Here is a 15,948-nt window from a genome sequence, read left to right as displayed (position 1 = left end):
CATTAAAGCCCAAGGTCATAGAGCAAATAAATGGCAAAGGGGGAATTGCAGTCAAGGTCTCTTTGAATCCAGGGTTCTTGTTACTGTCATTGATGTTCCTTTGAGAGAGTGGAAATGGTGTACTTTGAAAATGGTCAGTAAAAAAGAAAAAGTACTCTGTAAACTTGTGGTTTTTAAAGGTTATTTAGAATTTTCAGAATTAGAAAACAGCACTGGCTCTTGCCCTTATGAAAATGTATTTCTTAAATAAGAAATACCAAATTCTTAAGTAATCAGTGGTTCTTACTTTTTAATCTGTTGGCGTCTACAATGTGAAATGTAACCATAGTCTCACTGTTAATTTCACGAGACTGATTTTAAAAGCAGCTTGTAATACTGGAAATTAGGTAAAAATATTTGAAAGCAAGAGAGAATAAAATATTTCAAGTGAATATTTTTTTGGTGTTGATTAAATGCAGATTACTTTACAGAAAGCTGCCCTCAACTGTGTTGCCTCTAAAATATTTAACCTGCTGTTTTTGTAGAGTCAGCGAGCCTCAGTCAGCATGATGGTTGGTGATTTGAGTTTGCTGTCACCTGAACTGAAGATGGGAAAGCCTGCTTCTCCAAGTTCTGACTTGTATGCTTATGGCTGCCTTTTACTGTGGGTAAGTTATTTTTTTATTGGAACAGATCAGTCATTTATTTATATATACTTCGGTATAGAAAATGATGATTTGTAGTGGTTTTCTTCAGTATATTACTCTGGATAAAAAGCAGTGGTAGATTTTTAGTAGGAAAAAATTTTTTCCCACCTTTTTTTTTTTTTTTTTTTGTATTTTTAGGGCCGCAGCTGCAGCATAGGAAGTTCCCAGGCTAGGGGTGGAATTGAGGCTGTAGCTGCTGGCTTACACCACAGCCACAGCAACGCCAGATCCAAGCTGTGTCTGTGACCTACACCACAGCTCACGGTGAGGCTGGATCCTTAGCCCACTGAGCGAGGCCAGGGATCCGATCTGAGTCCTCATGGATACTTGTCGGATTTTTTCTGCTAAGCCATGACAGGAAGTCCTTTCCCACCCATTTTAAAGTTTATCATAAACTGTTGCTATTCAGTCAATCTTTGAACAGCATGGATTTGAACTGTGTAGGACCACTTAAACATGGTTTCTTTCTCAGTAGTGAATGCTATAGTACTATACCACCTGTGGTTATGCAGGCGCAGGGGAACTGTGGATACAGAGAACTGCCTGTAAATTGTATGTGGATTTTGGACTGGGCCAAGCGTTAGCACCCCTAACCTCCATGTGGTTCCATGTGGTTCCAGGGTCAGCTGTACTTCCTATCACCTATGGTGTACTTTCTAAAGATTGGCTTGATGTATATTTTAGGTATCGTGATGCTGTTGTCTTGGTTTTATTAAGGCAAGATTAACAGTGAAGATGATTTTGTCCTGTATTAATCTGGAGCAATTCATGCATATATGGAAAATAGATATTAAAGTGATACTGAATGAGCCTTGAGTAAATGTTTCTGCTTTCACAGTAAACTGAATAGCTATTCTTATTCATGGTTTAAATGCATTCTTCCTGTGACTTATGAGGGATTATGTATCAACAAGGAAAGGATGTCTATTCTTACTTCTTCTGCTTAACATTGTATTTGAGGGTCTAGCCCGTGGGTCAGCACAATTTTGTATAAAAAGGCCATATGGTAAATATTTTAGGCTTTGTGAGACATATGGGTTCTTCTGCTGTAGTGTGAAAGCAGCGATAGAAAGACATGAATGAGTGGCTCTGTTCCTAATAAAACTTTATTTATGGACATTAAGGTTTGAATTTCATGTACTTTTCATGTGTCATGAAGTAGCATTCTTTGATTTTCTTTGAAACATTTAAAACGTGAAAAACATTCTTGGCTTGCATGCATGCTGTATGAACTCAGTGGGATGGTTTTAGCACACAGGCTGTCGTTTGCTGATCCTGGTTCTAGCCGGTCAAGTAAGGCAGCAAAAAGAAGTAAAAGGCATACAGTTTGAAAATGAAGAAGTAAAGGTGTCTTTATTTGCGGATGACATGGTTAATTATGTAGAAAATCTTTAGGAACATTATGCACATAAGAGCTACAAACAAACAAGTAAGTTTAGCAGGGTTACAGGATACAAAGTCAGTACAACGATTGTTTCTGTATACTAGGAAATTGAAATTAAAAAGTTTATAGACGTATCGGAGTTCCCGTCGTGGCTCAGTGGTTAACGAATCTGACTGGCATCCGTGAGGACGCAGGTTCGATCCCTGACCTCTCTCAGTGGGTTAAGGATCCAGCATTGCCGTGAGCAGTGGTGTAGGTCCCTCAAGGCTTGGATCTGGCGTTGCTGTGGCTGTGGTGTAAGCTGGCAGTCTACAGCTCCAGTTCCCACCCTTAGCATAGGAACTTCTATATGCTGTCGGTGGGGCCCTAAAAAAAAAAAAGTTCATACAAGTATCAAAAATATGGAATTTTTAGAGATAAATTTGACAAAAGATGTGCAAGATTGGTACAATGAAAACTGCAAAGTATTGTTGAAAGAAATTAATGAAGGTGTAAATAAATGCAGAGATGCACTACGTCCTTAATGATGTGTGGTGTGAGTTCTCAAATTGGTCTATAGTTTCAATACAATTTCAGCAAAACTTCTAGGCTTACATTTTGGGGGGGGCAGTAATTGACTCAGATTCTGTAGTTTATATGGGATCTCAGATAGCTAAAACAATTTTGAAAAATAATACAATTAGAGGGCTTTCACTGATTTTAAGACAATAATTTTACAGTAATTCAAGGTGTGTGATATTGCCATAAAGTCTGACATACAGACTGATGGAACAGTATTAGGTAGAAACAGACCCACTCGCATATGGTCAGTTGATTTTTGACAAAGGTACCAAGACGATCCTATGAGGGAAAGGATAGTCTTCAACAAATGGTCCTGTAACAATTGGATATCTCTACATAAAAAATTACACTTTGACTCATCCCTTGCACAGTGTATAAAAACAAACTCTCAGTGTATGTTAGACCTACATGTAAAACTCAAGCATCTAAGACTGAGGAATAAAACACAGAGAAAATCTTACTGACTTTGAGTTTGGCAAGGATTTCTTGTAGTAGGACACAAAGTATAAAAGAAAAAAAAATTAGGATTTCATCAAAATTCAAAACCTTACTCTTTAGGAGGCACTGTTATAAAAATGAAAGGTAAGTCATGCACAGATTGAAGGAAATGTTTGCAAAGCATGTATCTGACAAAAGACTTGTATACAGCTTACAGAGAACTCTTAAAACTCAATAAGAAGACAGTTTAAAAATGGGCGAAGTATTTAAATAGGCATTTTACCAAATGAAAGGTCCAGATGGTGAATAAGCATGCAAAAAGATGCTCTTAACATCATGACTTATTAGGGAAATGCAAATTAAAACCAAAGTGAGATACTACCACATACCCACTGTGAAGTCTAAGATTAAAAATACTCACCAAACCAAGTGTCTGCTAGGATGTGTAGCAACTAGAACTCTCATATATTGCTGAAGGGAATGTATATGGATCAACCGCTTTGGAAAATAATTTGGCAGTTGTTAAAACAGATACCTACCATTTGACCTAGCCGTTTTACTCCTAGGTATTTAGCCAAGAGAAATGAAAGCATATGTCTATACAAAGACTTGTACATAAATATTCAAAGACATTTTACTTCTTTTTTTAAAGACATTTTATTTGTAATAGCCAAAAACTGGAACAGCGCAAATGTCCATAAACAGGTGAATGGATAAATAGTCTACTGTATATCTACCCACTGGAATACTACTCAGCAATAAAAGGAGTGAACTATTAATACAGGCACACCTTATTTTGTTGTGCTTCACTTTATTAAACTGCAGATACTGCATTTTTAATATAGTGAACATTTGTGGTAACCATGCATTGTGAGATGATGGTTAGCGTTTTTTACCAATAAAGTTTTTTTTTTTTTTTAAATGGATGCACCTGCAGCATATGGAAGTTCCCAGACTAGGGGTCAGACTGCACCTGCAGCTGCTGACCTGTGCCACAGCCACAGCAACATGGGATCCAAGCCACTTCTGCAACCTCCATAGTTCATGGCAACAGCAGATCCTTAACCCACTGAGTGAGGCCAGGGTTTGAACCTGCAACCTCGTGGATACTACTCGGGTTTGTTTCTGCTGAGCCACAACAGGAACTCCAGCAATAAACTATTTTTAAATTAAGCTGTTTACATTGTTTTTAGACATACTGCTATTGCACACTTAATAAGTTACAGTAATATAAACATAACTTCTATGTTATGGGAAACCAAAAAAAATTGTTATTCTCTTTTTTGTGATATCCACTTTAATATAGTGGTCTGGTACTGAATCCTCATTTCTCTGAGGTGTGCCTGCACACTCAGTAATATGGAGGAATCTGCCAAGCTGAAGAAACCAAAGGAAAGAAAGAGTACATATTTTATGGTTCTATTTGTATAGAGTTCTCTAAGGTGAGATAGAAAGGAGACCATTTCTAGGGTTTGAGGATGGAGAGGAAGGGGAGATAGATCACGGGGGGGATGAGGAAGTGTTGTGGCATAATCACTGTGCTGACCAGCTTGATTGTGGTGATGATTCTGCAGGACTGCACATATGTGAACACTGATTATGTTCTTTAAATGCAAGCAGTTCAATTATACCTTAATAAAGCTGTGGTAAATAGAGCGTGTATACCTCCCCAAGTGGGATCAGTGGGAATCCCGTTCCCCAATTAAGCATTCATAAGTTTTGGCCTTATGCTGGCATGTGTATTTAAAGTTGCCTGGTTTCTTGAAACCATTATAGCCATGGAAATTATTTTCCTGGCATCATTTTTGTCATTGCCTCAGTAATCTCTCTATTCTTTACATCAGAAGGATGAAAGTAAATGTCTCAAAAGTTTCTGTGTTCCTGAGAGCCATCACAAAACATCACCTCAGTATGGTATTAGCAGTCTGTGTGCTCCCCGTTCCCTTTGGTCATTAAATGGGAGTAAAGAGCTCGGTGAGAAAACGTACTACGGTTGTGCTGAATTCCTGCTCTTCTTTAATATTGATTAAGCGGTTTAAGGAATTTGATTTTTAAATTACCATGTAGTATGGTTGATTGTTTTTTGGTGTTCAGTCCTGTGAATTTTAGCACAGGTTAGTATAGCCATCACCACAGTTAGCTTACAGAACAGCTCCGTATCTCTAAAAAAATTCTCTCTACTGTCCCTTTGTAGTCATACCCTCTCCCTTACCCTTAACCCTTGGCAACTGCTGATTTTTTCTCTATCACTGTAGTTTTGTCTTTTTAAGATTGTCACATAATTATATGTTGTCTTATAGTTTGTAACCTTTCGAGACTAGCTTCTTCACTCAGCATGATTCCTTGGAGATTCATCTAAGTTATTTAGTATATTAATAATTCATTCCATTTTTTTGTGGCTAAGTAATCCTCCATTATATGGATGTACCAACTTGGTTTATCTCTTCACCTGTTGAAGGAGATTTGGGTTGTTTCCACTTTTCGGCTGTTACGTATAAAGCTGTTATAAACATTTGTGTATAGGTTTTTGTGTGAACACATGTTTTTTCTTCTCTAGAATAAATACCCAGGAGGGAGGATTGTTGAATAGATTATAATTATTTGTATAATTTTATAAGGAGCTGCCAAACAGTTTTTCAGGGGATTGTACTATTTTGCATTCTCACCAGCAATGTATGAGAGTTTCAGATTCTCTGCATCATTTTTTTTTGTCTTTTTGCCTTTTCTAGGGCCTCTCTCATGGCATGTGGAGGTTCCCAGGATAGGGGTCTAATCGGAGCTGTAGCCGCCGGCCTACGCCACAGCAATGAGGAATCCAAGCCATGTCTGTGACCTACACCACACACAGCTCACAGCAGTGCCAGATCCTTAACCTACTGAGCAAGGCCAGGGATCAAACCTGCAACCTCATGGTTCTCAGTCGGATTCTTTAACCACTGTGCCATGGCAGGAACTCCTGCATCATTGTTAATACCTTATATTGTCATTATTTTTGTTTCAGCCATTCTCTTAGGTCTGTAATAGTGTCTTGTCTTAATTTAAATTTTGCTTAATTTAAATTTCGTGATGATGTCCAGCATATTTTTATTTGATCATTATTTGCCTTGCAAATACTCTCTGGGGTGAAATGTCTGTTCAAGTCTTTTGCACATGTTAAAAATTGGGTCTCTTACTATTGAGTGTTTTTTTTTTTTTTTTTGTCTTTTTGTCTTTTCTAGGGCCGCTCCCTTGGCATATGGAGGTTCCCAGGCTAGGGGTCTAATCGGAGCTGTAGCTGCCGGCCTACACTAGAGCCACAGCAAAGCGGGATCCAAGCTGCACCTGCGACCTACACCACCGATCGAACACGCATCCTCATGGATCCTAATTGAGTTTGTTAACTGCTGAGCCACAAAGGGAACTCCCTGATTTTTTTGAATGTAACGTCCTGAAAAATGTCAATTAAATCTAACTTTTCTGTTGTGTCATTTAGGATCTCTGTTGCCTTGCTGATTTTCTTTCTAGAGGATCTGTCCATTGATGTGAGTGGGGTGTTAAAGTCTCCTACTATTTTTGTATTCCCATGAATTTCTCCTTTTAAGTCTGTTAGTATTTGTTGTATGTATTTCGGTGCTCTTATATTAGGGGCATGTATATTGACGAGTGTAATGTCCTCTTCTTGAATCGATCCTTTTATCATTAAATAGTGTCTTTCTTTTTCTTTATAGACTTTATTTTATTTTTATTTATTTATTTTGCTTTTTAGTGCCACACCCGTGGCATATGGTGGTTCCCAGGCTAGGGGTCCAATTGGAGCTGTAGCTTCCAGCCTACACCACAGCCATAGCAAGACGGAATCCAAGCCACATCTGCGACCTACACCACATCTCACAGCAATGCCAGACCCTTAAGCCAGTGAGTGAGGCCAAGGATTGAACCCTTGACCTCATCGTTCCTAGTCAGATTCGTTTCCACTGCACCATGATGGGAACTCCCGTAGACTTCATTTTAAAGTCTCTTTTGTCTGATATGAGTATTGCAGTTCCTGCTTTCCTGTCTTTCCATTTGCACGAAATACCTTTTTCCATCCTCTCACTTGCAGTTTGTGTCTTTTGCCCTAAGGCGAGTCTCTTATAGGCAGCATATTGTAGGCTCTTATTTTTTATCCAGTCTGCCATTCTGTGACTTTTGATTGGAGCATTCAGTCCATTGACATTTGAGGTAATTACTGATAAATATGTAATTGATAAATATGTATTTATTGCCATTTTAAACCTTGTTTTTCAGTTGATTCTGTTTCTCCTTCTTCCTTTCTGTTTTTGGTTGGATGTTTTATTTTATGTGTGTATCCTCTTCTTTTTAGTTTATGTGAATGTATTGTTTGGTTTTGATTTGTGGTTGTCCTACTTTTCAAGTATGTTAATCCCTTCCTGTATCTGCTTGTTTTAGCCTGATAGTCATATAGGCTCAAACACATTCTAGAAAAAAAGAGTCTAGATTTTCTTACTTTCCTTCCCCATATTTTATGATTTTTATGTCCTTTTTTAACATCTTCACATTTATCCTTTTGCTGATTGTTGTGTTTATTGTGGCTTTTACAATAGTTTTTTTTTTTTTTAAGATCTGTATACTGGCTTATTTAAGTGATTACTTTCCAATTTGTGATTTCCTCCATCCTGTTTCTTCTTCTGTTTTATTTAGAGGAGCCCTTTCAGTATTTCATTTATTTACTTATTTATTTTTTGGTCTTTTTGTCTTTTTAGGGCTGCACCTGTGGCATATGGAGGTTCCCAAGCTAGGGGTCCAGTCGGAGCCACAGCTACGTGGGATCTGAGCCATATCTGCAACCTACACCACAGCTCGTGGCAACACCGCATCCTTAACCCACTGAATGAGGCTAGGAATCAAACCCGCAACCTCGTGGTTCCTAGTTGGATTCGTTTCCACTGTGCCATGAGCCAGTATATGCCAGTATTTCTTTTAGAATGGGTTTAGTTTTGCTGTATTCTTTTGGTTTTTGTTCGTTGGAGAAATTATTTATTTCTACTTCTATTTTAAATGATATTCTTGCTGGGTAGAGTATTCTAGGCTGTACATTTTTCCCTTTTAGAATTTTGAATATCTTGCCATTCTCTTCTGGCCTGTAGTGTTTCTGTAGAGAAATCAGCTGATAGCCTTATGGGGTTCCCTTATAATTAACTCTGTGTTTTTTTCTTGCTGCCTTTAGAATCCTGTCTTTAACTTTTGCCATTTTTATTGTAATATGCCTTGGTTTGGGTCTGTTTGCATTCAACTTGTTTGGGGCCCTCTGTGCTTCCCATATCTTTTTACCTGTTTACTTTAGATTTGGAAGGTTTTCAGCCATAATTTCTTCAAATATATTTTCAGTGCCCTTTTTCTTCTCCTTCTGAAATGCCTATTATGTGTAGATTGGCCTGCTTTATAGTATCCCATAGATCTCTATTATTGCCTTCATGTTTCTTCATTTGGTTTTTTGTCTGCTGTCCTGATTGGATGATTTCCATTATTCTATCTTCCACATCGTTAATTTGTTCCTCTGCATTATCCATTCTGCTCTTCAGTGCCTTTAACTCAGCTTGCGTCTCTGCAAACGAATTTTCTAATTTTTCTTGGCTCCTCCTTGTGTTTTCTAGCTCCTTTCTAAAGTAATCTGCATTACTGTTCATATCCGCCCTTAATTCCTTCAGTATTTTCACCGTCTCCTTTTGGACTCAGTGTCTCATGGACCGCAGAGGTCTGCTTCAGGGTTTGCTCCTTCAGGTGAATTCTCCTGTTCTTTTAACTGGAAATGGTTTCTGAGTTTCTTCATTTTGCTTCTATTATTCTGTGAGTTTAGGGAAAACAACTGCTGTAGTCTTTGGGGGCTATATATGCGAGAGTGCCCCTGGGTATTTTGTGAGGGCTTACTATTTATTTGTGGTGTGAGGGCTGATTTTGGTTTGGATGCTTGCTATTTCTTTCCTCAGTGTGCAGGCTGTTATGCCCTTGAAGGATACTGCATGTGCTTCCAGGGAGGTGGAGGCAGTGGGCAGGGCTAGTAGCCAGTGCCTGGTTGCTGGGCCCTTGACAGTGGCAAGGACGTGCAGGAAGGTGGTGGAGGCTTCTCCTGATTGCAGGGCCTTGGGAAGTGGCAGTGACCCTCAGGCAGCTATAGGCAGCACACAGAGCATTTGGCAGTGGCAGCGGCAGGGTGTGTGCATTCCCAGGGGAGTGAGAGCAGCAACAGATGGTGCTCGGTTGCAGTGCCCTCCTCTGTGCTGACCTCTGAGGTGAGTGGGGCACAAGTGGTGCCTGTTCAAGACCCCTAGTGGTGGTGAGCCTCTCCCACCTCTGGAGTCTGAGATGACTGTGGTGGTTTGCCCCTGCCACCTGTAGACCATGCAAGAGGTGCCCCATCACACTTACTTGCACAGGAGGCACCGCTACCTGTAGCCTGCACAAGAGGGGCCCGGGGCTGTAGCCCATGCAGGAGGTGTCTTGCTGCCCATAGCCTCTCCTTCCAAGAATCTGCATGTGTGCAGAGAAGGATATTCCTATGGCTGTCTGCCCCTCCTCCTCTTGTCCTCCCCAGAGAGGAGGTGGTGCCTTGCTTCCCTTGGCCCAGATCTCCTCCTGGGTTCCCTCAGCTTTGGTGCTCCATTCCCTAGCCCCTCAGGCTGTCTCCACACAGCCAACCCTAGTCCTCTCCCCAGAACTGACCTCCAGAGCCTAGCCCCCTTCCAAGTGTCTGAGGCTGTGGTATTGCAGGCGGTGGTTCTTAGTTTCATATGTGATTTTCTATTGTCCCCTGAATATTTAGGGTATTATATTCTGAGGCTTTGTATCATACTGAAATTTCTTTCTTTTTTTTTTTTTTTTTTGCAGTTACTCTGTTTAAGTATAATGTACAGTTTCAGATGGGGTTTGATTAGATCTTCAGCTCCCCACTGAGCTCTCCTGATGCCACTTCAGCAAAAGTGGTATGCTGATTTCCACTGCTTTGCCTCTTCACGTTCCTATTGATTGGAGTGGAAATTTATCTCTCAGATTTTATTTTAAGTGGGAAAACTGGTGTGAAATGGCACCTTTTGAATGCTTTTTTACCTTAGGAACTGAATGCTTCTGCAGAGTATTGCCACCACACCAGTCTTACTTTTGTGGGGTCCTCACTGTTGGTATTTAAAAATAAGTCATCCCTGGGAGTTCCTGCTGTGGTGCAATGGGTTAGGATTCTGACTGCAGCAGCTCAGGTTGCTGCAGAGGTGTGGGTTCAGTCTCTGGCCTGGCCTGTGTTAAAGGATCCAACCAACATAGCTGCAGTGGAGATGCAGTCCCTGGCCCCATATGCCATATACAACTTCCATATGCCATGGATGTAGCTATAAACAAACAAAAAACAAATAAACAAAAAAACCCCAAGCCATCCCTGATGAATACATTTTCTGTGAATGAGTCACTGCGAGAGTGCTTGTCTTTCTTCCAGCCATTATGAGACAGGAAAACTAATCTGTTTTATCACTCATAATCCTTAAGGTAAAAGCAAGTCACTTAGTTAGGACAAGCACAGCTATTGCTTTAATTATTATTGTTGTGGAAAGTTTTACATATTTAAAGCAAAAGAGTAATAATGAAACCACTTATACTCTTCAACTAGATCCAACAATTGTAAAAATTTGATTAAAGCTGTTCTTGGTAATAAGACTAGTGACCTTCATAAAAACATTTACATTGCTAACTGTATGTCCTAAGTTGCCTGAAATTTAAAAAACAAAAGCGGATAACATTTATGGAATGTTTGGCACGAGTCATTTACTTTTCTCAAGTATTTAGCCACTTTAGTTCTTACAGTAGCCTTGTAAGTGAGGAGCCTAAGGAGCAGAGAAATGAGATGATTTGTCCTGAATCCCCGTGGCCTGTGAGAAGTGGAGCCGAAGCCCAAACCCAGCCAGTGGGCCTATGGGACGTGCACTCTCTACCGCTGCGCTGTCTCCCAGTCTTTCCCCCAGTAGTCTCTTCTAGCCACTGAGCCAGCAACCTCGTAGTAGTTTTTTTTTTTTCCCGACCATTCCTTTTCCCTCATCCTCTCCTTCTAGTTAATTACCAGTCTTGCCATTTTTACTGTTTTAAGAAGTTCTCAGTTTTCTCTTACAGGCCTTAAAATGTTGTGCTAGTTCAGTATCTCATTTCCTACTGGCTTGTCAGTAAAAGGCTTATTAAAAGATAACCATGTGTTAGAAGATAAAGCTTCTTAGAAGATAAACCTTTTAACTTATTTTATAATTGCCAATTTTCTTTGCTTTGCTGTAGTAAAGGACATACTTTTGAGGACTTGCTTAGGGTTCAGTCAGGAAACAGAGGCCACACTCTATGTGTTCCAATTATAAAAGGTTTTGGTAAAGAAATTTAAAGCTTTCACATACGTTGGAAGTGGGAGAATATGTACGATTCAGAGTATTTTTATGTAAGAAGTCCTGCATATTTAATAGTTTATGGAAGTTTAACAAGTATTTCTTGGAGTTTCCGTCATAGCTTAGTGATTAATGAACCTGACTAGTATCCATAAGAATGCGGGTTCGATCCCTGGCCTTGCTCAGTGGGTTAAGGATCCAGCGTTGCCGTGAGCTGTGGTATAGGTTGCAGATGCAGCTCAGATCCTGCATTGCAGTGGCTGTGGTGTAGGTTGGCAGCTGCAGCTCCCATTTGAACCCTAGCCTGGGAACTTCCAGATGCCATAGGTGCAGGCCTAAAAAAAAAAAGACAAAAAACAAAGAAGTATTTCTTGAACACAGGTATTAGGGAGGATGGAAACTTGTATGATAAATTTTCTTTATGGAGTTCCCGTGGTGGCGCAGTGGTTAACGGATCCAACGAGAAACCATGAGGTTGCGGGTTCGATCCCTGGCCTTGCTCAGTGGGTTAAGGATCCGGCGTTGCTGTGAGCTGTGGTGTAGGTCGCAGACATGGCTTGGATCCCATGTTGCTGTGGCTGTGGCATAGGCTGGCAGCAACAGCTCCGATTAGACTCTTACCCTGGGAACCTCCATATGCCGCAGGAGCGACTCTAGAAAAGGCAAAAGGACAAAAAAATTTTTTTTTTTCTATGTGTTTAATGTATGATTATTGGTGAAACCAGGACATTATAAGCAATTACATTTTAACATATTTGTTTGTAAAGTGAGAGGGTATTAGAAGTGCTTATAGTGTGTGCATCAACTCTGATTGATATTGAAACTGCTTGGTAGTTATTATGAAAGTGTGTTTTATTTTTTTTCGGCTGCAGCATGCACTGACTTGATGTGGAATCTCGGTTCCTAGACCAGGGTTTGAACCTGAGCTGCAGCTGTGAAAGTGCCAAATCCTAACCACTAGACCACCAGGAAACTCCCTATAAAAATGTTTTTATCCTGCAAGAACTAATATGCTTTCTTTGAGCTCTTTTCTTCTCTCCTCTCTAAAACCTGAAGGGTTCTAGATTAGTCTTTGCTGTAGGGTTGGTATTTTGATACATTTGAGAACTTATTCATTCTTATTTTCTTTAACAGCTTTCTGTTCAAAATCAGGAATTTGAGACAAATGAGGATGGAATCCCAAAAGTGGATCAGTTTCATTTGGTATGTGACCTTTTTGTCATACCGGTTAGAAACCTGTGATATAGGTGTGTAGCAGTAATAGAAACTTAAATACTTGACTGAAGATGTCTTCTAATTTTTGTAAAAATACAAAGTGGCATTCACACAAAAGAAGTATTGAAAAATTTAAGTGCCCTGCTTATCCCATTGCCAGAAAATTACTGCTAGAGAGTACTGCTGAATTGTATTTTTTGTCATCCAAATTATATAACCTCTGTGATTATTAAGGAAAAATCTTTACTATATCTTCAGAGATCATATTATATTAAAATGAGTGTTTCACTTTTTGTAGGTAGCTAGCTATATCTTCTTTGTCATACATCTGTGCCATTCATATTGCTTTAATGTGTGTATGTGTGTGTGTATAGCCACAATATCTTAAGTATCTGTTCTATATCAGGAGTTGAACTAGGTGTTGCTTTCTAGGATTGCAGCATTGAAGAAATTAATAATTTAGAAATGTGAACAAGTAAGCAATCAAGATCCATATATAGAATATTAAAAAGTAATTTGGAGGAAGCTAAATAATTTTTTTTTTGTCTTTTGTCTTTTTAGGGCCACACTTGAGGCATATGGAGGTTTCCAGGCTAGGGGTCTAATCAGAGCTGTAGCCGCCAGCCTACGCTGGAGCCACAGCAACGCAGGATCCGAGCTGTGTCTTCGACCTACACCACAGCTCACAGCAACGCCAGATCCTTAACCCACTGAGTGAGGCCAGGGATCGAACCCGAAACCTTATGGTTCCTAGTCGGATTCGTTAACCGCTGAGCCACGACGGGAACTCTGGGAGCTAAATAATTTTTATTTTGGAAGAAAAAAGGAGAAGGAAGAGGTTGTTTAAAAATACCACCAAGTAGTTAATTGAGGTGAATCTTCAAGATTGAATTGGGATTTTATCAGAGATAGAATGAGATGATGGGCATTTCAGGTAAAGACCTGAATTGACATGACAATATTAAAATCTTTTGAATGGAATAGTCCCCACTGTGTCTGGATATTAGGGGTTAAATATGGCAGTAAGCAAGTTTATAAAAGTATAATGATCAGGCTTTAAAAGTTCTCTTGCCATTTTTTTAAAAGAAAATATTTATTTTGTTTTTTTCACCTGCTTTTATGGCTTTATTTTTTTAAGAGCAGTTTTAGGCTCACAGCAAAATTGAGAAGATGGTAGAGATTTCCATGTACCTTCTTCCCCCACATATGCCGCTTACTCATTATCCACAACCCCTGTCAGAGTGGTATTTGTTGCAGTTGATGAACCTGCATTGAATATTAGAATTACCTAAAGCCCATAGTTTATGTTAGGGTTCACTCTTGGTCTCGTACATTCTTAGGGGTTTGGACACACGTACCTACTATTATGATATCATAGAGAGTATTCTCATGGCCTCCAAACCCTCCATGCCCCACCCATTCATCTCTACTTTCTCCAAACCACTGGAGACTAGTCTTTTTCTTGTCTCTACCAGTTTTGGCAGTGCCACATAGTTGGAATCACACAGTATTTAACATTTTCGTATTGCCTTTTTTTCTATTTAATATGCACATAAGATTCCTCCATGTCTTTTAATGACATGATAGCTCCTTTTCTTTTTTCCCGTTCCCCTTCCCTTTCTGCTCCCTTCTCTTTTCTTTTCTTTGGCTGTGGCATGCAGTGGCTTGATGTGGGATCTCAGTTCCCAGACCAGGGACTGAAGCAGGGTGCAGCAGTGAAAGCACCAAATCCTAACCACTAGACCACCAGGGAACTCCCAATAGCTCATTTTTTTTTTTTTAACCCTTGAATCCAGTGTCCGGATGTACCACGGTTTATCCTTTCACTTACTGAAGGACAGCTTGGTTGTTTCCAGGTTTTGGCAGTCATGAGTAAAGCTTCAGTAAACATCCATGTGCGGGTTTTTACATGGACGTACATTTTCATTTCCTTGGGTCAGTACCAAGGACTGCAGTTGCTGTGTTGTATGGTGGTAGTATATTTAGTTTTTAAGAAACTGCCAAACTGTCTTCTAAGGTAGCCTTCCCATTTTTGATTGCCACTAGCAGTGAATGAGAGTGCCTGTTGCTCTATAGCCTTACTAGCATTTGGTCAGTATTTTGGTTTTGGCCATTCTTTTTTTTTTTTTTTTTTCTTTCATTTTTGGCTGCCGATTAGCAGCCGTATGGAGCTCCTGGACTAGGGATCAGATCCGAGCTGCAGTCGTAACCTAAGCTGAAACTGTAGCAATGCTGGATCCCTAACCCATTGTGCTGGGCCAGGGATTGAACCTTTGTCCCAGTGCTCCTAAGATGCCACAGATCCCGTTGCTCCAGAGCAGGAGCTCCTGGTTTTGGCCATTCTTATAGATGTGTGGTAGTATCTTGTTTGAATATACTTTTCCCTGATGACAGGGGATGTGGAGGATCTTTTCGTATGCTTATTTGCCATCTCTCTATGTTCTTTGGTAAAATATTTGGCAAGAGGGTTTTTGGCCCAGTTTTTAATCATGTTGTTTTCTTGTTGTTGAATTTCAAGAGTTCTTTGTATACTTTGCTTAGCAGCCTTTTATCCATATGTCTTGCAGATAATTTCTCACAGTCTTTGCTTGTCTTATTTTCTTGAATTTGTCTTTTGCAGAACAGAAAATTTTAATTTTAATGAAGTCTGGCTTATTCTTTCTTTTCATAGATTGTGCTTTTGGTGTTTTATCTGGAAAGTCATTGCCAAACCCAGGTTCATCTATATTTTCTCTTAGATTTTCCAGCCTTACAGTTTTACATTTGATATTTAGGTCTGTGATATGTTTTGAGTTAATTTTTGTGACGGATATAAGATCTGTGCCTAGATGCACATTTTTTTTTTGCATGTTCATGTCCACTTGTTCCAGCACCGTTTGTTGAAAGGACTCTCTTCTCCATTGCATTGCTCATTACCCTTTGTCAATGACCAGTTGTCCATTTTTATGTGGGTCTGTTTTGTTCCATTGATCTGTTCGTTTACTCTTTTCCTAATACCACGTAGTCTTGATTGCTGTAGCTTTATAGTGAGTTTTGACGTTGGATAGTATCAGTCCTTTAACTTTGTTCTTTTCCTTTAATACTGTATTGGCTGTTCTAGATCTTTTGCCTCTCAATGTAAACTTTGGTATCAGTTTGTTGATATCCACAAAATAACTTGCTGGGATTTTTTTCCCCTTCTTTTAGGGCTGTAGGTGCATTATATGGAGGTTCCCAGGCTAGGGGTCGAATTGAGCTGTTGCTGCTGGCCTGCACCATAGCCACAGCAACTTAGGAT

The 15,948-nt window shown here is 39.7% G+C and overlaps 1 protein-coding gene across 3 annotated transcripts in view; it reads left to right on the top strand.

Moving 5' to 3' along the window:
* The window catches only part of STK31 (serine/threonine kinase 31), a 69,629-nt gene that overhangs the window by 51,755 nt on the left and 1,926 nt on the right, over positions 1-15,948 (top strand). For all 3 annotated transcript variants that reach the window (XM_021078731.1, XM_021078729.1, XM_021078730.1), the window contains 2 exons: positions 525-647; positions 12,591-12,659. In XM_021078731.1, the coding sequence (XP_020934390.1) occupies positions 525-647; positions 12,591-12,659 (192 nt within the window). The remainder of the gene's footprint in view (positions 1-524; positions 648-12,590; positions 12,660-15,948) is intronic.

The sequence above is a fragment of the Sus scrofa genome, chromosome 18 (genome assembly GCF_000003025.6).
Source record: "Sus scrofa isolate TJ Tabasco breed Duroc chromosome 18, Sscrofa11.1, whole genome shotgun sequence".
In the NCBI taxonomy this organism is placed as follows: Eukaryota; Metazoa; Chordata; class Mammalia; order Artiodactyla; family Suidae; genus Sus; species Sus scrofa.
The sequence above is the reverse complement of the archived record's forward strand: the minus strand, read 5'-3'. Positions and strand labels throughout refer to the sequence as shown.